The sequence below is a fragment of the Euwallacea fornicatus genome, chromosome 29, assembly GCF_040115645.1.
Source record: "Euwallacea fornicatus isolate EFF26 chromosome 29, ASM4011564v1, whole genome shotgun sequence".
In the NCBI taxonomy this organism is placed as follows: Eukaryota; Metazoa; Arthropoda; class Insecta; order Coleoptera; family Curculionidae; genus Euwallacea; species Euwallacea fornicatus.
In genome coordinates this window covers 287,865-308,551 of record NC_089569.1, presented here as the reverse complement: position 1 = coordinate 308,551, position 20,687 = coordinate 287,865, and the positions used below count along the sequence as shown (strand labels likewise).

Sequence of the window (20,687 nt, the reverse complement as noted above, 5' to 3'; positions counted from 1 at the left end):
GCAAAGTAGCCATTTTTTTTTGCTTGCTCGAGAAACAAAAAATATTAAATAAAAATGTTGTGGGTAGAGCGTTAATTTTTTACATAAGATTAACGAAAAAGCAATTAAGCAGTGTAGTTTTGACTAGTAGTGAAATGAATTCCACGTGATTTCATATGCAAAATTATACATTTTCAACCCTCTGCAATCACCGCCCCATCCCATTTTGGTGGTTGAGGGTGACGTTTGTCGAATCGAACTTAAAAAACCACAATGACCTAGAACGGAATGATCTCTCCAAGTTTTTTTTACCAAGATCCAATCGAATGGAACCTGATATTAGTTAGTCCTTCACATTCATTGAATGTAAGGTAGTAGAGATTGATCTTATCCAAAATATCGTTCCCGGAAAGGTCTTGTTTCTTGATTCTGATTACTGCTGATAGATGGCAGTTTCTTACGTCCGCACTAGAACAGCAATGTGGTCGACGAACGCTATCTGCGTCTAACATGTTATCAGACCTCGTGGTAAAACAAGGATAGTAAAATGTCAGCCATATTGCCTACATTTCCCTAACTATCAGTCATAACCATGCCTGAGGAAAATGTCATAAGTTTTGTTTTGTTTGGTTTTGAAGTTAAATTCCAATGCCTCCAGACGAAAAATACAATAACAGAATAATAATAATAATACAAATACATTCGTAACCGATAACCGACGACATGGGTGTTGGTTTCGACATTCTAGAACATTGTAAGAAAGCAAGGACGGACCATGGACCCCCATACAAATGCCCCCTTGATAAATGTGATAGAAGCTATAAAACCGTTTGTGGTCTTCAGTATCATTTGAAGGTGATGTTTAGAATAATCTGCAGAGCTTTCACAACACAAAACTATTATGTATAAACAGAGCTACAACCATGACAATCCCACACCACAAACCCCATCCACTCCTGTGACTCCAAAGACTAAAAAGGGGCGCAAGAATCCAAAGTCTCTAGCTACACCTGCCATAGCACAAGACCTTGAACCATTGACATTTGAAGAAGCCCAGAAAATGGTTCAGTTTGAGGTCAATGGTGTTGTTTGTAGGTGAGTTTTTGACTGTATGTGCCTAGTTTGGTATTTGCATTCAAATCATTATGAAAATTAGCATATCCATTTACCAAAAATTAAGGTAACAAGGAAGACAAAAGTTAGTTCTCAATTCTCGGGGCTTAATACCAAATCTGACTTCAAACCACATTTTAAAAATATGATTCTGAAGGTTTTTAATAAAATTGTTTAGTTTTTTTTCCCTATTTTGTAATTGTCCAGTCGCATCCCCACATTTCCTCAGTTTTACTAGGGGTCCAAGAATGCATCCTGGGGGACAATTTTTAAAGGTTGCAAAGTTAGAGCAAATAATAACATAGTTATCAGTGAAACCAACACTTTGTTCTACTAGAGTTGAAACTGTGAATTTTGGCAAATATTAACTTGACACTGCTAAATTCACACAAATAAATGGAATGAATTGAACTAACCAGCTAAATATTAAAAACGATAAATTTAGCTTTTCATATGTTTCAATTATTGCCTTGTTAAAATACAAATTATGGAGATATCTACCACTACCTACTGCAGTTTATAAAAAACAGCTATACACTAATATATTACCCTGACTGTGCTAAGCTGTTGGTGTAAGATATTTTGTATGAAACTCTGTATCAATAGCAAGTTACACCCCTCACCCTATCTGACTTAAAGATTTTATTGTCTGTTGTGTGATTTCTCATCGACCAATATAGATTAAATATTCTCTCTGTTCTTGAATCAGCTTCCAAACCAGGAATTTCAGCAATTATTTCTAGGATGGACATCCATGGATCTCTTTGGGACAACCTTTTAATTATCTTATTCATTCAAACTGATGATTTCTAAGTCCTTCTCGATTTTATTACAATTTTTGAATGCCCCAGCTCATTGTAACACAGTTATTTTAGATAGATTGTATGTTTTTTGTATCCCTATATATACATATACACAAACATTCATAATCATATTTCTCAGTTATATAGACTTACCTTTTGGCACATTTATTTATATAAAACAAATGGAAAAATTATTTTTTGGAAAAGCATAAAAAAGTACCTTTGATCGATGTTGTTACTTTTTGAAAACAATAAATAACAAAGCAGTAAAACACTAAAAACGATTTTTTTAAGACACTTCTGAAATAACGTGAATTGTTCCAATTGTTTTTTAATAAATTAGTCACAATGAAAATTCGCAACTTTAGACCAATTTAACTGTCTATCTCATATAATTTCAAGGATATCAATGCTAATGTTATTTTTAGACAATTTCATAGATCTCTTTTTTTGATTCTTAAAATATGCATATAATATATCGTCCTTCACGATACTATACCTCTGTTTATGTATTGACTTAGGTGGAGCATTAACGACCTTTTAGAAGTAACCTCTAAAGAAAAGACTCCTGAAGGTTCAAGAACTGAAGGTTTGCAGCACCAAATCTGTTCTTGCTCGCAAAAAATATATATATATATTTTTTTTTTGTGAAGATGAAACTAAGATTAAAGTAGACGAATCAACACTTCAACCTCTTGAATCAACAGTTGAGTTACCAAAAGCAAACTACAAAGAACTTGAAGATTACAACATATGTGATGCACCACCAAGGCCTAATGCCTACATACGATTCATTGAGAAGAGTACTGAGGAGTTAGATGGAGAGGTTGAGTATGACGTTGATGAAGAAGATACTGCTTGGTTGGCTATAATGAATGAAAGGAGGTATGGTTTGGTACAAGTTAAATTTGATTAACAAAATTTCGTATTACTGGGAGTCACTATGTAACCCAGAAACCAATTTTGCTTTGGTTATCCAAAATTTCAAACGTTTATTGAATTTACTCAGTAAAAATAATCTTTTCGTTATAGGGAGACCCAGGGTTTAGCACCTGTAAGCGTAGATTCCTTAGAACTGCTTATGGATAGATTGGAGAAAGAATCATATTTTCAAGTAAGCTTATAATTATTATTATTATTATTAAATACAACAGATATTTTTTAATTCTTTGTTCCCTATTTTACAGGCAGCTGTAAATGGTCATTCCAGCGGAGCAGTTGTTGATGAAGATGCAGTCTGTTGTATTTGCATGGACGGTGAATGCCAAAACACTAACGTAATTTTATTCTGTGATATGTGTAATTTGGCTGTTCACCAAGATTGTTATGGAGTACCGTACATACCCGAAGGGCAATGGCTATGTAGAAGGTACGATGCTTTTAATGTTTCAAGTAAAATACCCATTTGTAGTCAGAAGCAAATGTACGAAATAATTTTTTTTTTGTCGCGATGTCTATTTTCTACTCTTGTCTGCCATCATTAGCCAACTATAATTAAAATCCTATTTAAGTCGTAAATAATTACCGAGATCTAATGCTCTTCATTAAAGAAGCTACAGCTAAAGGATTTTTGTATTAATTTCTTCTTGTTTTTCTTTCTCTTGGATTTCTAGATGCTTGCAATCTCCCAGTAGATCAGTAGATTGCGTTTTATGTCCCAACCAAGGCGGAGCATTTAAACAAACTGACAGAGGAACGTGGGCTCACGTAGTGTGCGCCCTCTGGATACCTGAAGTACGTTTTGCCAATACTGTATTTTTAGAGCCCATAGGTAAACCGTTCTGGTATCAAAATTATCACAATTTCACATTCATGATTCGTTAGATTCTATTGAAACAATTCCTGCGGCTCGTTGGCGCCTCACATGCTACGTCTGCAAACAAAAGGCCGTTGGTGCATGCATCCAGTGTCATAGGAATTCATGTTATGCAGCATTTCACGTTACATGTGCGCAGCAAGCTGGATTATATATGAGAATGGATGCTGTTAAGGTGAATTTCATTTACTATACAATAGGGAAGGAAAGACCGCAGTCAGCCAAGCCTCGTAATATTTGAATGAAAATAGACTTTAATTTGGAAACGATTTGTAACTTTAGAACTTGTCAGAACGAAAATCATTCATCAGTTTATACAGAAAATAACAAATGAATTAATGTTTATAAATATTTATTTATTTATTTACTATTAACTGTTGTTCCATTTTTATCGGTTTATGAACTTTGTGTAGGGAGGCGAAGTTGCGGGGCAACCAGTGTTAATCCAGAAAATCGCGTTTTGCGATGTTCATGCCCCGAATGAGTCACATACTGAAAAAGGCGACCAGAAAAAAGAAGACGCTAGGAAAAAAATGATTCAAGCTCGAAAAGTATTAGCCAAAAAGCGAACGTCGGCGCCAATTATACTGATTCCTACAATCCCCCCCGAAAGGATACAGGAAATTGCCTCGTTGGTAACCATTACCAAAAAGTCACAATTTATTCAACGACTTATAGCATACTGGACATTGAAGCGACAGTTTCGAAATGGGGTACCTTTGCTTCGACGACTGCAGAGTGCGCAGGTATTTTCAAATTACTATACGAATTACGATCATACGTTTATGGACGATATATTTCATGCCTTATAAATCTGTGTATGTAGAATTCAACTGTAGACATCATTTACACATCATCATTAATAAGTTTTTTGTTCAGGGTGGTACTCGAGACTCAAACACCAGTAACGTCGACACAATTGAGCTGTGCAGGCAACTGAAATATTGGCAATGTTTACGACAGGACTTGGAAAGAGCTAGGTGAATAACAGAATTTAAGTAGTAACAGCATGCTGCATGCGAAGGTTGTGAAACGCATTCTTGTGAACCAAACGTCTAGGTTCAATTATAAACCGTGTAGCGCCGAGAGATATAAGACATGAGGGTCATAAGCATTTCATACTAAAGTGTATGATAGATTCTATTTTTTCACTATTAAATTTGCTAAGATTACAATAAATTTGACAAAATTAAGAGTAAATTGCGTAAGAAAGCCCATGGTACACGACCACTTGAAGTATAACATCAACATGATGTTTCATTTTATATTGCTATCTCTGTCAACTATCTTCATTAGCTCATTAAGTAAATAATAAGTCATAAACGTTTCGTTATTAACCTTTACGCAAAACAGCGTAATTCTCAACATGATTATCTTATAGGTTATTATGTGAGTTGGTGAGAAAACGTGAAAAAATGAAGCTCGAGTATACCAGAATATGTGAAAAGATACTTCTCGTTAAACTAAAACCATTAGAAGCTAGCCTAAGGAAAATTCTTGATTTAATAGGCGCCAAAGATACCAACGAAATTTTTACAGAACCTGTTGATTTAGAAGAGGTAATGACCCGTCAACAATTAAGGCGAAAATCAAATTTGATAACCATTAAATTAAGGTTCCAGATTATACCACAGTAGTCACCGAGCCTATGGACTTGAGCACAATGAAACAAAAGCTAACCGACGGATTATATCCAGACTTGGCATCCATGGAGAAAGATTTCAATCTCATGATCTCCAATTGTTTAGCATATAACAACAAAGATACAGTATTCTACAAAGCCGGCATTAAAGTAAAATTGATTTAATAATGAAATGAAATTTTGAAAATTATAATTTGTCAATAATTAGATGCGCGACCAGTGCGGAACCATTTTTCGGCAAGCTAAAAAAGAGCTGGAGTCAGCTGGATTATTGAAAGTTGAAAAAGAGGCGAAGAAACCTCAACTTCTGGGATCAGAAGAAGCTCTAGTTTCAGATATTGACAAGGAACTGGATAATTTACAAGTATGAAAAGTTAGATATATAAAAATAATTAGCGAAACCATAAATTTAATATTTTAGGGGAAATCGGGATCGGAAGTAATAGCTAAACTGGAGGACTTGTTAGTGAGGAGTCAATCATTGAAACATGGTCTTGCCCGTGCCAAGCGTGTCAAAGCTGTGCGCAGCGAACTTAATAAAGCCAAAAGAAATGCCAAATCCTCCAATGACGGCGGTCAAGGTATGGTAATGACCCTTTTCACATAATAATAATATTTTTTTTCTGCGAGTCACTTGTCATGTTTTACGATTTATTGGTGCTTCAAGATAAGACCGAAACGGAATCCCAACCAACTGAAAGCCAAGAATCAGAAGTGGAGCACACTACTGATGCATTATCACAGACGAACAGTGAAGCAGAAGATCCTGATGGAAATACAACCCTTTCTAATTTAAACCGTAAGTTACGAATTCACCAAAAAAATTAATTTTGGTGAAAGCTGCATGTTTTTTTCTGACTTTATTTAAATGGAATAGATATGTCTAGTTTTTTCCGAATTAACCTACTTTTCAAAGATCCCAGTTGTGAGCATTGTAAAAGTGATTGCCCTTTATGTGATTAGTATTTTATTTTAACGTCTCTTCAGAAACAAAATTTAAAGTTAATAATAAAATACTCAGTTATTGATAAATTGTGATTATATCCTTATGTTCCTTGACTAGCTGAAGCGCCGACCGGGGTAAGTAGAAGATCGACATTCCTCTTTGCCAAGAAAAATCAGGTTTCAGCTGCGAAGGAAGAAGGCAAAGAAAAAATCGATTCTGAAATTTCTGCAGGAACGTCGCCCTATAGGTAAGTAATTCGAAACGATACTTTCAAAGCTAGTTGCCTACGAATGCAAATCAACGAGCTAAAACTGGCGTCACCGAATTTGATATTAACGATGCGGCTTTCCTGTTTAAACAAAACTGTCTAAACAGAAAAAATGAAATGAAAAGAGAAGAAAAAACGAATTATTGATTATAGAAAGAAGAGCAAGGCAGGAAAACGCTCTCGTACTGCTGGAACAGTTCACACAACAATGGATCTTACTAACTTGACCAAAGATTCAGGAGTCCCTGATAGTTTTAAGGTAAACTGCTTACTCAATAATTGTACTATTTGAGACATCGGGAAAATAAAATAAAATAATTCTTAAACGGTATCTCGTGTAGGCGAGCAATTGCATTTCTTTTGCAAAAGGGTGAGACTTTCATAAAAAAATACAGTATATAAACGTCCATTTAAAGAAGCAAAGATAATAATCTCAGGCAAGGTAGTACAGATAGAAGTAGCACAGTGGTTGCAGTTTATTTCTCCTGGTGTGTGAAGAAGCGTTATTCCCATCGAAATAAAAATAAATAAAAGTCATAATGTTTGTTGAATTACTGTCAAATTAATGTTGACAAAAGCATCAATGTTTAAGTAGCTTTTCTCTAAAGTCCATATCCAGATTTACAGGGCAGGAAAGCAAACTACTGACGACGAAAGAAGTGACAGCGATAACTCCTTATCCACTTGCTACTCGCATGATCCGAGCGAGATCTCGAGTGACGAGGACAGCGATACAGCAGTAGAGAGTGGAATAGAAAAAGTCCTGCAACCTCTACAGCTCGTTTGGGCTAAATGTCGTGGATACCCGTGGTATCCCGCGCTTATTATCGATCCAGAAATGCCCAAAGGTGAGTCTTTGCTATGTCTAAGTAATCTAAATACAAAAATGATATTTGCCAGTAAAAATTGTATTAAAAACTTATGTTGTATAGTACGAACTTACAATATAATAAACTTAATAACCGTTACTATACTATCGGGGATTTTAAACATTGGTGTCGGCTAAATTGCCTTAAAGGTTCTGAGCTATAAGAGCTTTAATCATCGGTACCCAAACGTAGAAAATTGCGAACCAAAAGGCTCCGATTACAGTTCCGAAATAAATTATGTACCAAACGTACAGCTCACATTTGTTATCAACATTCAAGCACGAGGAACGAAGAGCGTTTTTCTCAGGTTTGTGAAGAGGAATATCTTGCGTGGAAGAGATCCTAGTTACCGAAGAACCGATATCTCCGAACTCATACTGTCCGTCATTTTCCTCGAGGAGAACTATGGTCTCTTCAATGTTATGAATGTGCAACCCATCGAGGTCATTGATTAACAATCGGTTTTCTAGGAAAATAAAATCGTGTTTATTCATTTGGGTGGGTGAGCATGATACATAAAAACAGTGAGGATAAGGAGTAACGGATTTTTCTGTTTTATTTTTTATGATTTATAGCATTTTTTCTGAAGAGGATATCGTTAGCTGTTATGTTAACTTACGAGACTTCATTTTACAATCATCCAAGGGGTAGTTCGAGGTCTTCTTAAAAACCCTGCAGGTTTGTTTCTCCATGTATTTTATCAATTCTATGTGTGTTATATTTGGGATATTTTCCACGAGTTCATCAACCATTTTGTGAACTTGTCTGCATGCACTGCTCGACTTAAATATCGAAGATTAGTAGTGATTAATGTTACATCGAAAACTCGAGATTTCACGTCGCTGAACCTTTCCGTAAGTGGAACTACATTAAGCCATACTACCACTAATTAAACTCGGTGCAATAAATATTGCAATATTTCGTTCTTTGTTACTGCGAAGTTGATGGGATTGTCTTATCAATAATTATCGTTTAAGTGAGACTAAATTTTCCCGACTAATTCCATTAGTAATCACAAGTATTATCGTTTTTATGTTTTATGATCCCTTAGAAAATTTGAGGGTTTCGGCTAATTCGAAGGTTAATCATCGTTGAAGGTAAAATTATCACGTTGTTTTGTAATCTGTAATGGCTGTAGCTTACATTGTTATTTATAGGAATATGAGCTAAGTGTTAATTGAAACTCCTGTTCTCCTCAGTTTTTGCGACACGTGTCTCGTTGACGTTTTCAAAAGAGCATATCAAAAACTGTCAATGATTTTTGACATATGTGTTAGTTCCAAGAGTTAATATGACAACTAAATGTCATTCTGATGCATCCTTTTCTTTTTTTTTATTCTATTATTTGCTAATTTTTCATTTAGTAATTAACGCAGCAATTTCGGTTCGGTATTGGGTCCTGGGTATTAGAAAGAAAACTCGTAGGTAACCAAGCTTTCGATAATTTTTATTACTTAAATGAGAGTCCCAGTGTTTAATTTTAAAAAGAGAAGTATTAATGCTTATGTTACACTTAAAAAGTTAAAAAAAGCTTTCAATTTTAAAGCATAATAATGAAGCACAAACGTATAGTAGTATAGGTCAGTTAATACCGAAATCTTAAAGATATTTTGATATACGTGAATACTAAGAACAAGATTTTACTGGCGCAGGAAGCCTAAGAAACATGAAAGAAACAAAAATAATATTTTTTTTTTCTCAGATTTCGTTTACAAAGGCGTTCCGCTCCCAACTCCTCCCCGAGAAGTACTAGATTTATCTGCCAAAGCAACCGAACACGTTTACCTGGTCCTATTTTTTGATGCCAAAAGGACTTGGCAGTGGCTTCCCGCCGAAAAATTGGAATTAATGGGTACTAACACAGAAAAAGACGAAGCAAAAGTGAGTTTTGTATAGAATCACATCAATGAGCACCTGCAGTCGAAAGGGATCTTAATGTGCGTGTCAAAATTTAAGTAACAAGCTGGTTAGTATAGAAATTGGTCATAAAAACGAAATTGAACCGAAATTGTAAGTTTAATGTGGAAGCGACAACCGGCCAGTTAAGACTGCTTTTGACTGTAATTGAAATTTTTCTCCTCAAAAATTGAGTGTTTTTTTTTTGCAGGCAAATGAACCTCGTAAACAATCCGACAGAAAGGCCGTTAAAAAGGCATATGAAAATGCCTTAAATTATATTCAACAAATAAGCGACGCCAACGATGAAGAATGCAAAGAGGTGTCATAATCGGCATGAAATTTTTACGTCTATTTGATGTCCAGAAACTGGAAAACCTCGTCTAGTATTAAGAGTAAAGTTTTTTACATGAATATTGTACTTGGTTTCATAAGATATAATATACTATGTACCTACTTCAACAATAATACCTAAGAACTACTAATGGCTTTTATTACCATTCCCACCAATAAATTACATAACTTTTGCAGTTATCTTCCCCTGAACTATGGCTAAGCATGATGGTTTAAGGGAAGGTCTCCTTGTTTTGATTTTGCGGCCATGTGTTGTTTCCTCTTCTTTATTCTCTTACTCTTGTCTAAAGAAAAAAAGGGTTTATTGGACCTAAGTTCCAATAAGTCTCTGTTGTGATGAAACAGCTTCAAGGAGTAGTATAGTTATAGAATGAAATGGACGTCAAGCATGAGGCAACACAATAGAATCTCTCAACTTGGCCTTTGTTGTGGGTAGGTCCCAGTTCCTCGATGGTATTTGGGATGATGTCCTTCACTCCGAAACTAACACAATAACTGACCGATCCTCATACACGTTAATTTGAAGTTAATCCTAAACTGCCGAAAAATAGTATTTGTATCTCGTACAGAAAGATCATATTCGCGATCTCTGATTCACGTTAGCCCCAGATATCAATTTACATTATCGGGCAAGAACATCTTACTTTTCCTATTAAGTCAACAATATACTTTTTTGAAAGTATCTGAATTTCTGAGTCCTTCAAAGTTGTAAACACGCAGGGCTGGCCCCTAAATATGTATATGGAAATAGACAAATTTTAATCGTTATAAAAACAATGTTAGAAAACGCGCTATACCTATAGATTCCAATTTATTTCAAATTTAAAGCTTTTTTCTCGTTATATTCGAAACTATGGCGTATAAATCTGTCTACCAAGAAGATTTTTAATGAACATTCGAATATACACGTTTTTCTTAATTAAGTCGACTTAAGTATTGCCAACCTTTCGGAGATAATGGTCTTCATTATAAAACTAATCACTTTGTAGAAGATAAGAAAACCGATAAAATCCTTACCTTCCCATAGTTCTGGCCCAGATTCTCCTTCAAACTGACTTGCTAAAGGAAATTGTGGTAATTCTTGAAAATTCTGTTGGTAAATATCATAGGGTCTTCTGCCCTCCTCACGCTGCGATGGCACGTAAATGATTTCCAGCGGCTCGTCTTCTCCTTCAGCGTAATTGTCGCCATCTGAGTCCTCGTCTGAACCTACACATAAATGCTGTATGGTTCTTCCGGAATTGCAGTCATCATTTATGAAAAACTTATATGCAATTAAGAAAAATTAAAAAAATTATTAACTTTCCTACTTACAAAGTATCCAGATTTCCTTGTCTCTACCGAGTATCTTGCTTATTGATGAAGATAAAAGAATGCCATTTTTACGGAGTTTAGTTACTATTTTGGTGAAGTAACCGAAAGTATAAACGAGCTTTTTACATCAATTTTCGCATTAGCTATACGGGATAATTTACGCTTTCCATTCAGTTTTCAGAAAAGTAAAAAGGTTTTATGATGCTGAATACAATCGCATATTTACTCATTTTCTTTTTATGGTTTTGACTGGCTACTAGAAAGTAATTAAAAATAAATAAAAATTGGTAGATATATAAATTTTTAATTTTCAAAGCTGCAAACCAGATTAGTCAAAATATTTAATGACATATAGAGATGGTATTAAAATATATATATATACATATATATATATATATATATATATATATATATAAATTCCGACCTATCGCAGGAAAACCACATGTAGCAGAAAATATGAACTATATCGCCGCATTCTACATGAGAAAATCCATTAAATATGGTTCAGACCATTTTGTGGTCTGAAAAGACAATGGATTCATGAGGGAGGTCCTAAAATTACGAGACTTTAAAATCGCTCTCCGGTAAAGAAACCTGAAAAATTCTCATAAAAATTTTGTCAATACCTCCGTTCGTGACACGCAAAAAGTAACTACAACTTCGCAGAAGAAACATAACTTCAGATAATTTGTTATTCAAAATTATTGAAAAATATAATCCATACCTTCCAATTCTGATCCACCCTCTACTTCCACTTCTGGACCAGTTGCGGATGGTTCCTCACAAATGACGTAACACCCGTCCAGCCTCGTTCTTTCCTTCAAACCAATGTGATGACTAAAGAGACGAGATTTGATCCCTTTTTTCAGCATCAATGTTTGCTTCCTTAATGCGTGTCTCTTGTGTTCGTGTGTTTTTTCTTTCATTTGAATTTTCAGTCCGATATTCTTTTTTTGGATATGTCTATCTAAGGCACAGTTGTATGTTTTAATTTATAAATCCACCTGGAGTTAAAATCTAGATTTTGACGTACAAAGAATGGAATATATGTCCAATTGAGAACTTGAACTACAATTCATGTTTAAAATCAGAGTATACAACAGAGCCCGAGGCTAGTTTCTCTACGTTCGATTTTTCTATTTGAATGTTATATTATTGGGCTTTAATTGCGACTGTAGGAGTGGAAAAGCTTATTGATTGATCACAGGAAATTCAGTCTTCCTAACGAAAAAAAATGGATGCAACTTTGTCTAATGATTTGATTGTTCCTCGAGCCCGGTTGTAATTCTTAATTTTAAAATCTTGCCATATTAAATCTAGATTTTGATGTTTTTTTTGAACATAAGCTGCAATTCACGTTGGCCTACGAACGAGCCTGAACACTTACTATGTATTTGCTTTCCTGCCTTTGCAGTTTCATTCTGAATAGTAGTACTATTGTTTTCAATGCTCTCTTCATTATCTTCAGTTGTTGTGGAAGGCTTTAACGTTGTGACCACCACGGGAGGCTTGGAAAGGGTGCTATTGTTAGAGGTGCAATTTTGGATAAAATTTAAGGGTAAAGGGTAAACAGGGTGGCCTGGACATATTAGATCGCATTTTTGTTCCGTTGTTTGTCGCGATTGGTATTTTTTTGCGTGCTCATTTCTGGGCGAACCTAGAATTCATTGCGAGTCACATAAAATTTATTCAGCTTTGAAAGAATACCTACCTGATGCAACAATAGCAACAGCGGCAACTAAGAAGCAGCAACCCAACGTGATTCTCTTTAAATATTCGATATCATTCATTTTTACAGTATTACTCAGACACGAAACACTTTATAATTTAAAATGGAACTTGCAAAGTCGTGACAATGGCTAAATGGTTTATCCGGAAATATTTGAGGCATGCAAACGTTTTCACTTGAACAAAAACTTGGTAAAGGACAAACAAAAATTTTGAAACGCCTGCTAATAGAATATTCATAATATTATCCCTGCTACGATAATATTCAAATTGTACTTGGGTACAAATTACTTTTTCCATTTTTTATTGAAATTTATTACCAATTAACGGACAATAATAATTCCCCTACAAATCAATGAAATATTAATCCGATTTTCAATCAACAAAGCCGCAGGTTCTGAATTTTTTATATCCATGGCTAACGTAAATTTGATGAGCTCTAAGCTAAAACTTCTTGAACTGTGAGTTTGCTGTACTAAGCATGTTCCTGAATAGAGAATCCCTCCTCGTAAAATATATTTTAAATTCATCTCTTCATGGCTCAATATATTTGGTTGAGGCTGGGAGACACTGGACTGAGAGGTATGCAGTAATAATTCGTTGTACAACTAGTGCAAAAAATAGCACTTGCGAGACTTTCATCAAGCGGTCTCCTTATGTAAAAACTGGCATGTCACAGGCTATTCTTAAATAAAAGGACAATATTACACACATACACACAATAAACTCGCCAAAGAGCAACCTAAATATAAAAAAGAATACTCTGTACACCCATTTCATAGTGCAATTTTGAATTTAGACTGTTTTGGGTCATATGCTGTACTGTAAGCTGGTGGATCGCAAGTCTGGTAATAATGTCAACTTGGGCAGCTTATCAGAATCATGCAGTCAGTTTTGTAGTGGACACTAATTACAGAGAATGGAATACCGATTTTCCAGCCGTTTATGTTTGCGAAATTGAGAATGAAGATAAAGTTGCCGTCTTGTCCGACAGGTAACTTTTAAAATGACCTAAAAGAACGTTATTAATGATCTTAGTAATAAAGCTACACGGTTCCTGTATAGGCTGAGAGGGATAAGAACTTCACGAGATTAACCCACTTTGATAAAATCTCCATCGAAAAATTATATTGTATTATGTATTTTTGCAGTTCTTGCTTTTAAATTATCCACCGGCTATTAGCCCCCCCTTAAAAAAAACAACAGGTGACACTCGATATATCTAGTGATGTTATTTTCCGCTATTAATACATAATCGCATTCACATCCACCTTGATTAAAAACTACTAATTAACGTGCTTATCTAAATAGCAATTTTACATTTAAGACTTTTTGGAGTTCCTCACGATTACAATCTTGACGAAATGGTGAAGGAGATGACTTTTTATACTTCTCATAATTTTTTCACATTAAGAGCTTGTGGCCCTAATAGAAGTGAACACAGTGATTTTTGCGCTAGAGACTATTCATCTCATATATCTCAGGTGATATAGTGACCCGTGTGCACTGAAAGTATTTATATTAACAAAAAAGAAATTCTTTAGGCCAGAAGTACTTGTACTGAACTCTTTAGGCAATGCAAATGGAATAACCAGAAATTTGAATGCTGCAACTTATTCATGGCAATACAATCCGATCTAGGAGTTTGTTTTGCCATAAACACCATGCAAACCAAGTGAGGTTTTAAGCTACGCTAAGTTTAGAGGATAACATAAATGTTATTTTATTGTATATTTTTAAGGCTACAAACAGGTCATCGTACTAAATTATCCATGATATCAAACAGTAGTTCAGGACTTGGGTCTTTGCATTTAGAATTAAATGGCCAGACTCATGTAAGAAATTTAGGTCAAATAATACAAGTCCTTCAAAAAAACTATTTCTATAGGTGTATATCTTAGGAAGACTAGAAATTCCTGCTTCGGTGACCTCCAAGAAGGATTATATGCTTGTAGAAACTGGTATGCACATTAAGAGAAGCTTTAATGTGAAAGAAATTGAAAATCAACCGGAGGTTGGTATACGTCTGCCTTAATTTAAATAATAAAAAAAATATATATACATATATACCTTGATCGGTAGGTATTAGATGGCCTACATAAGAATAGTCATTGGAAAATTTTTAATCTTAAAGAAGTTGGTAGTTATTCTCTATTTTTGTGTATGCAGGATGTTCGATTTTTGTGATTAAATGATAGATTTCATTACATAGCGTCACTACATCTTTTATTAGTCAACTAAGCAGAACACGCTTCTCACATACACAGATATGCTCTTAGAACTAAACTCTCACAAGTTAGTCTAAATAAAACATAAAAACGTATTCTGCCCCTGTCCCTGCCTTATTATACTTAAAATTTCAGTTTGATTGTTGTTATAAACGATTTACGTAATGAATTGTTAATATCAGGTAAGAGACTTAAGTATACAACAAAGAAAATGTCGTTACCCAGAAGAAAATTACTTGGAAGTTTACCCCTACTACAGCTACAGCGCATGTCTGTTACAGTGCCGCAAGAGCGCACAGTTAAGCAAGTGCGCTTGTGCGCACCATCTAATGCCAAATACAGGTACAGTAAGGCGAATTTAACAAAATCACTCTATTTTTCATACATTGGCCCTCATTCGTTCATACCAATATTTCCGGGACACTGTATATCTCGAATCAGGAAAATGTGCTGAAAATATTTATGGCGTTCTATGTAAAAAAAAATGGTATTTATACAAAAATACTAGATATTCAACACTTTTTTTCTTAAATTTGCCATTTCCTTACATACATTTGGTTAAAAGCACAAATATTTTTTATTTAGTTCTCGATATCTTTTCAAATAAGCCTTCTCACCCGTGAGACAATGTACCGAGTAACACAGGAATTGCCAGCCTAACGTTTTCCCCTATTTGAAAAAAAAAGTTTAAATTTATAAATTTTAGAAGTGAAATCAAAAATTGAGTTTCACAAATGGCACAGATGAACGCCTAATTTAATTTATTTTAAAACACTATTTGCTGCACTCTCAGCAGATTCTGGCCCGAATGTAAAACTGTAGAGGGACCTTGGAGGTCGTAAAAGTAGATTAGTAGCTCAAAGATCTCTGGATAATTCTGAGAATTTAATTCATCTGTCAAATTTCACACCTCAACAATTCGCTAGCATCTCATTGTTAAGATGAACTGGCCAATTACGGTAGCAGTTTGCACTAGTGCAGATTGAAAATTTATGTTGTAATAAACCAAAGTATTTCAAGTTAACAGGCTCCAGATATCTCGTTTCTTTTCGAAGCCGAAGAAGATCGCTGTAACATTACTGGACTGGCCTGTATTCAAACTAACTTCAAGCAAATCACCGTGCAAAAACACCCAGGATCCAGCAATGTGGGTCTTGAGTGCAACTGTCTGGTTAGTTGCAATGAAATTCAATTGGATGTTGTAAATGAGGATTTAAATCCGTGAGTTGTTACACACAGGTACCTAAATGTTATATTAAATTAGACGAATTTTTACAGTCTTTCCAACGCGTCCAGTATTGTAGATATATCATTAGAGAGACTACCTACAGAGAGGTTTAAAAGAATTGTAGTTAAGGATAAGATGGATGTTGTGGGTAAGACTCGGGGTTGGTCAAGTTTGGAGATATGTATTAATCATAATGTCGAAGGCCTCTTGGTTGGGCAATTATAATGCAGTGTTGGTACGTTTATATTTTCCTCAGGTCCCAAACTTCTCACTTCTAGTTAGATTTAGGTAACGTGATTCGTGCATATGAGTTGGTACTCTCCAAATTTGATAAACAATTATCTCAAAAAAAGAAGTAAAATTAGTCTTCAAAAATACTAATCTTCTTTTTATTTTACTTTCAGTTTCAATTGGAAGCGCCATAGCACTTTTCTTAGGCGCCAGTTTTCTCACACTCGCCGAAATTTTCGTCTACTTTCTAATGCACCCTTTAAGCGAATATTTAACCTCTCCTCTCCTCTCCTCTCGATTCGGCCAATGCACATAAATCAAAAAGTCTTCTTTTACATGAGCTTTTAGCTTCGCCGACGATAGCTTGAGTATCGGCTATTTGCATTCATTACAAAAATTTAAGAATTTTAATAGCACTCTCTTATCTGCAATTTTTCATAGAGAATTCCAGATTTATCGCAAAAAACGACGTGTTTCTAGAGATGCCAATGGTAAACTTAAAATATTTGTGGCATTCTTCACTTACAACTTCGGTTATAAAAGAGAAATGGAGCATCGTGGAACAGTCGTATCACCAATAGCTAACAATATCGGTGTTAGCTAAAAATCATTTAAAATGGGGTTCAAGTTTGCCATTTTTAGTGCTTTGGTGCTTGTTGCTATTTCTGGTAAGTATGCTAAATATTTAGGTTTTTGATTTTAATTAATTAATTAAGTTTTTATTTGCAAAGCGGTGGTTCATGAAATTTTCGTCTTGCCCCTATTATCTGCCTTTCGCACATCTTCAAAATAGACAGCGCCAGTTGAAGTCAAAGTTTCTTCCCATCGCTTCTCAACAATAATTTAAAAAAAGGATATAGATAAGGTCTTATGCGTGGAAGATTGGTGCAATATATTATTTTTTATACTGTGTACAATGCGATGAGCATAATACACGGCATAGTATGTAACAATAAACAACAGAATTGTAAACAGCACGGGTGTGCGTTTACAACTCATATCTCCCCACCTCCCTATCTCATGGATTAAATTAACATGAATTTTCAAAATTTTATTGCGAAAAAACGATTTTTGACGAATATCTAATAACTTCACTAATTGTAATTTCTTTTAGATGCAAAAATCCACAATACCATAAGCTCGAGGTCATCGAAACCAGTTTGTACTATTCAATGTAAGTATACTTTTATTATCAATGTGGTTGTAATAATGTAATAAATTTATATGCGAAAAAATACATTCATAAGTATATCATTATAACTACATGTCTGATTATATCATTAGGTTCTTCACTACCAGCAACAGGAGCGACTACAAGCACGTCTACTTTAACCGAGTAAGTGTTGATTATTTCCCTCTTGGTACTGACAACAGTACAAACCTGATAAAAAAGTTTTTGCAACTTTGAGTTTAATATTAATCGAATTAGAATGTACTAGGGTAATTTGACCATTACGAGATGTTTGAAGGACTATACGGCCTTTGAAATATTAGTTTTAACAAGTATTAAAAACCAATGCATATGCAAGTCAAATTCCATTACTTACACCTCGAATTGTTCGCGGCACCAACGCTGCTTCCATTTGGTAACTTTGATAGAGAATTACCAATCTAGTTCCTTCTGACAGCCCTACTTTTCACCCGTTTACAACCAATTGATCTTAATGAAGAGTTCATTAAAAAAAACTTGCGATAGATAGTGAACCGTTAACGTAGAGCGTTGATTAAATCATTTGCTATTTAATTGGGGTTTTGAAAATAGGCGTCCCTGGGAGCAAAACTAATTAATGTAACGAAGAGTCTGAAAACTAAAAATATATTTTCATTTCTAGCACGCCATCGATCAGTCCAGTTACTGAGTCCGTTACTCCGGAACCCACTACCCCTTCAGTTACTCCCCCTGGTACCATTGTTACTGAACCCACTACCCCTTCAGTTACTCCCCCTGGTACCATTGTTACTGAACCCGATACCCCTTCAGTTACTCCCCCTGGTACCATTGTTACTGAACCCGATACCCCTTCAGTTACTCCCCCTGGTACCATTGTTACTGAACCCGATACCCCTTCAGTTACTCCCCCTGGTACCATTGTTACTGAACCCGATACCCCTTCAGTTACTCCCCCTGGTACCATTGTTACTGAACCCGATACCCCTTCAGTTACTCCCCCTGGTACCATTGTTACTGAACCCGATACCCCTTCAGTTACTCCTGAACCGCCTACTGAAATTACAACTGTGACTCCAATTACAGAGCCGGAGACGCCAGGTAAGTGTTTATTATTTTGATAGATCGATGTCAGTGTAAAATATGAATCGAGCTATAAAATAAAGTTGTTAAGTGTCATATTTATTGAACAGGACCTGCATGCCCTTGTGAATGTTGGTCCGGAGGTAAAAAGTATACTGGAGGACCATCAAACAGTAAGTATTTTCCTTTAAAAATAAAAATATACACACGGGACTCTCGGAAAAACTTTTGTTTTTTTATCACCAAAGATTTCTCGAACGATAATAAAATCCGTATTCATTACCGAAATCCTTAGGTAGATAACTACCCGATGTTTTCTTTCTTTAATTTATTTAAAATCTATTTATACTGAAGTTTACGACTACCTGCGTACATAACACTTTTTATGTGTCATAAATGTCTTTTCCTATTCAAATAATTTTATGAAGTCAAATAAAAAACCCCGATAAAATCGTCGATGTTAAGAGGGTAAATAAGATTGAATACAGTTGCACTGAGGCTCTATTAACTTAATTTGGTCTGAACTACTCATTTTACCTAAACATTACTAAAATACGTGGCCCATCTTCAAACCTGCACGGTTATTTTAAATACGTTCACCCATCAATACATACCCCTTCCCCCTCCAATAAGGGCTGAAGTATAAATCCCCTTCGCATATTTACGCAGATTTACAATAATCATGATCTTACAATTTCCAGGTGACCGTTCTGCTCATAGTCATTTAATCCACGGAAAACACCTTAGTCATCAGTTCAGCGGTACGTACGTTTGATTTTCTTTAAGTAAATGGAAATGTAACTTAAACACTTTTAGAACATGTTAAGCATGCCTCGAATGTGCACGCAGCTCATGAAACCAGGGGACATGGACACGAGAATCACCAGAATAGAGATCACCACCAAACCGGCCACCACGAACACGACCGACACCATCATGCTGCCCATGAAAACAGGCAGCATAAGGAAAATCACTAAACACCTGTGATATAAGTTTTTTTGTATTGGTACATTGAAAACATGTCAACTTTTTGAAAAGTTTTCAATGAATCGGTATTCATAACATTGATTTATTTAAAATCGAACCAACTGCTGCTTTAAAATGGACTATGAGAAACACCCTTTCAATCGCTATTGTATTTATAGCTGGTTGATCACATCACAAATTAGTAAGATAAGTGCATACCATTTTATTTTTTGTACATATTGATGGGAATAAATTAGTGAAGAAGAAAAAGGGAAGTGCACTTTTTTGTTGATGCGAGGGGATTTTTTTCGTACGGTAAGTGATTTCTCAGAAAGTCGCAAAGTTACGGGTTCTATTCTATTTTACAATTGCAATTTAAAAATACTTTTGTTATTTTGATAAGTTTCTTCGAAAAGTACCTTGGGAATACCATAATCAGAAACAATTTAAGACCTTTTAAATGGTGCGAGTAACACTAAATTAAATATAAACACCCACCAGAAATATCAGAGAAACAGATTTATAACAGTGATCGTTTAACAGCGGAGAAACACCTAATACATATGTATACTGTTTCTAAGATCCATAAAAGTAATATACCCTTAAAACCTGTTGTTAGCGGCATAAACTCACCCACATATCTATTGTCTAGACTCCTGCTAAATATTCTAAATCCATTAACAGGAACCGCGTATTCTTATATTAAGAAACCAAATTATTTCTTAGAAAAATTGAAGTTTTTGTCCATTATCTCTACACATTGGATCATTCTGGAATTTTTGCTGAAGATGGTGGTAGAACGCCATGATGACACGCACAATGACGTCATAAAACAATGGAAAATTAAAACTGTTCTAAGTTATTTCCATGGTTTTCAATACACGGTTGAGTTGAAGCACAAGAAATTTATCAGGTGAAAAGTATGGACCTTGTTTGCAAGGCCCCTTTGTTTAGAAAACACAATGCTTTGTGTATTATCCCTACACATTGCATTATATTTTAGTATTTTTAACGAAGGTGGCTGTGAACCGCCATGATGGTTAAAAACAATCGAA

General features: G+C 35.0%; 4 protein-coding genes across 5 annotated transcripts; 3 read left to right on the top strand and 1 right to left on the bottom strand.

The window, feature by feature from the left end:
* The first annotated feature begins 551 nt into the window (after window positions 1-551).
* Br140 (bromodomain-containing protein 140) lies at window positions 552-9,813 on the top strand. 2 transcript variants are annotated; one of them, XM_066297717.1, is made up of 20 exons: window positions 554-834; window positions 893-1,074; window positions 2,417-2,484; window positions 2,549-2,780; window positions 2,928-3,009; window positions 3,083-3,264; window positions 3,509-3,666; window positions 3,720-3,886; window positions 4,125-4,457; window positions 4,591-4,691; window positions 5,093-5,270; window positions 5,327-5,503; window positions 5,562-5,717; window positions 5,775-5,934; window positions 6,021-6,152; window positions 6,417-6,546; window positions 6,721-6,826; window positions 7,187-7,415; window positions 9,139-9,317; window positions 9,544-9,813. In XM_066297717.1, exons 1-20 carry the CDS (start codon window positions 703-705, stop codon window positions 9,661-9,663), a joined length of 3,204 nt encoding a protein of 1,067 aa, XP_066153814.1. In that variant the 5' UTR covers window positions 554-702; the 3' UTR covers window positions 9,664-9,813. The 2 variants fall into 2 exon arrangements, 1 of the variants encoding a protein (XP_066153814.1); XR_010733512.1 differs by lacking the exon at window positions 9,544-9,813 and having other exon boundaries at window positions 552-834; window positions 7,176-7,415; window positions 9,139-9,277.
* On the bottom strand, window positions 8,863-12,921 carry LOC136347611 (uncharacterized). Its single transcript, XM_066297755.1, has 5 exons — window positions 12,712-12,921; window positions 12,388-12,657; window positions 11,725-11,967; window positions 10,704-10,895; window positions 8,863-9,970 (listed from the first exon to the last, which is right to left on the bottom strand). The coding sequence occupies exons 1-5, from the start codon at window positions 12,788-12,790 to the stop codon at window positions 9,885-9,887; spliced, it is 870 nt and encodes a 289-aa protein (XP_066153852.1). The 5' UTR covers window positions 12,791-12,921; the 3' UTR covers window positions 8,863-9,884.
* A 371-nt stretch (window positions 12,922-13,292) lies between these two features.
* On the top strand, window positions 13,293-16,806 carry LOC136347606 (sodium channel protein Nach). The gene is made up of 10 exons (XM_066297750.1): window positions 13,293-13,310; window positions 13,528-13,722; window positions 14,056-14,212; window positions 14,273-14,403; window positions 14,470-14,563; window positions 14,617-14,742; window positions 15,139-15,298; window positions 16,012-16,177; window positions 16,235-16,332; window positions 16,589-16,806. Exons 2-10 carry the CDS (start codon window positions 13,583-13,585, stop codon window positions 16,729-16,731), a joined length of 1,215 nt encoding a protein of 404 aa, XP_066153847.1. The 5' UTR covers window positions 13,293-13,310; window positions 13,528-13,582; the 3' UTR covers window positions 16,732-16,806.
* A 119-nt stretch (window positions 16,807-16,925) lies between these two features.
* Window positions 16,926-19,902, top strand: LOC136347610 (integumentary mucin A.1-like). The gene is made up of 7 exons (XM_066297754.1): window positions 16,926-17,083; window positions 17,530-17,589; window positions 17,700-17,751; window positions 18,248-18,684; window positions 18,777-18,839; window positions 19,368-19,427; window positions 19,483-19,902. The coding sequence occupies exons 1-7, from the start codon at window positions 17,032-17,034 to the stop codon at window positions 19,641-19,643; spliced, it is 885 nt and encodes a 294-aa protein (XP_066153851.1). The 5' UTR covers window positions 16,926-17,031; the 3' UTR covers window positions 19,644-19,902.
* Window positions 19,903-20,687: the final 785 nt, after the last annotated feature.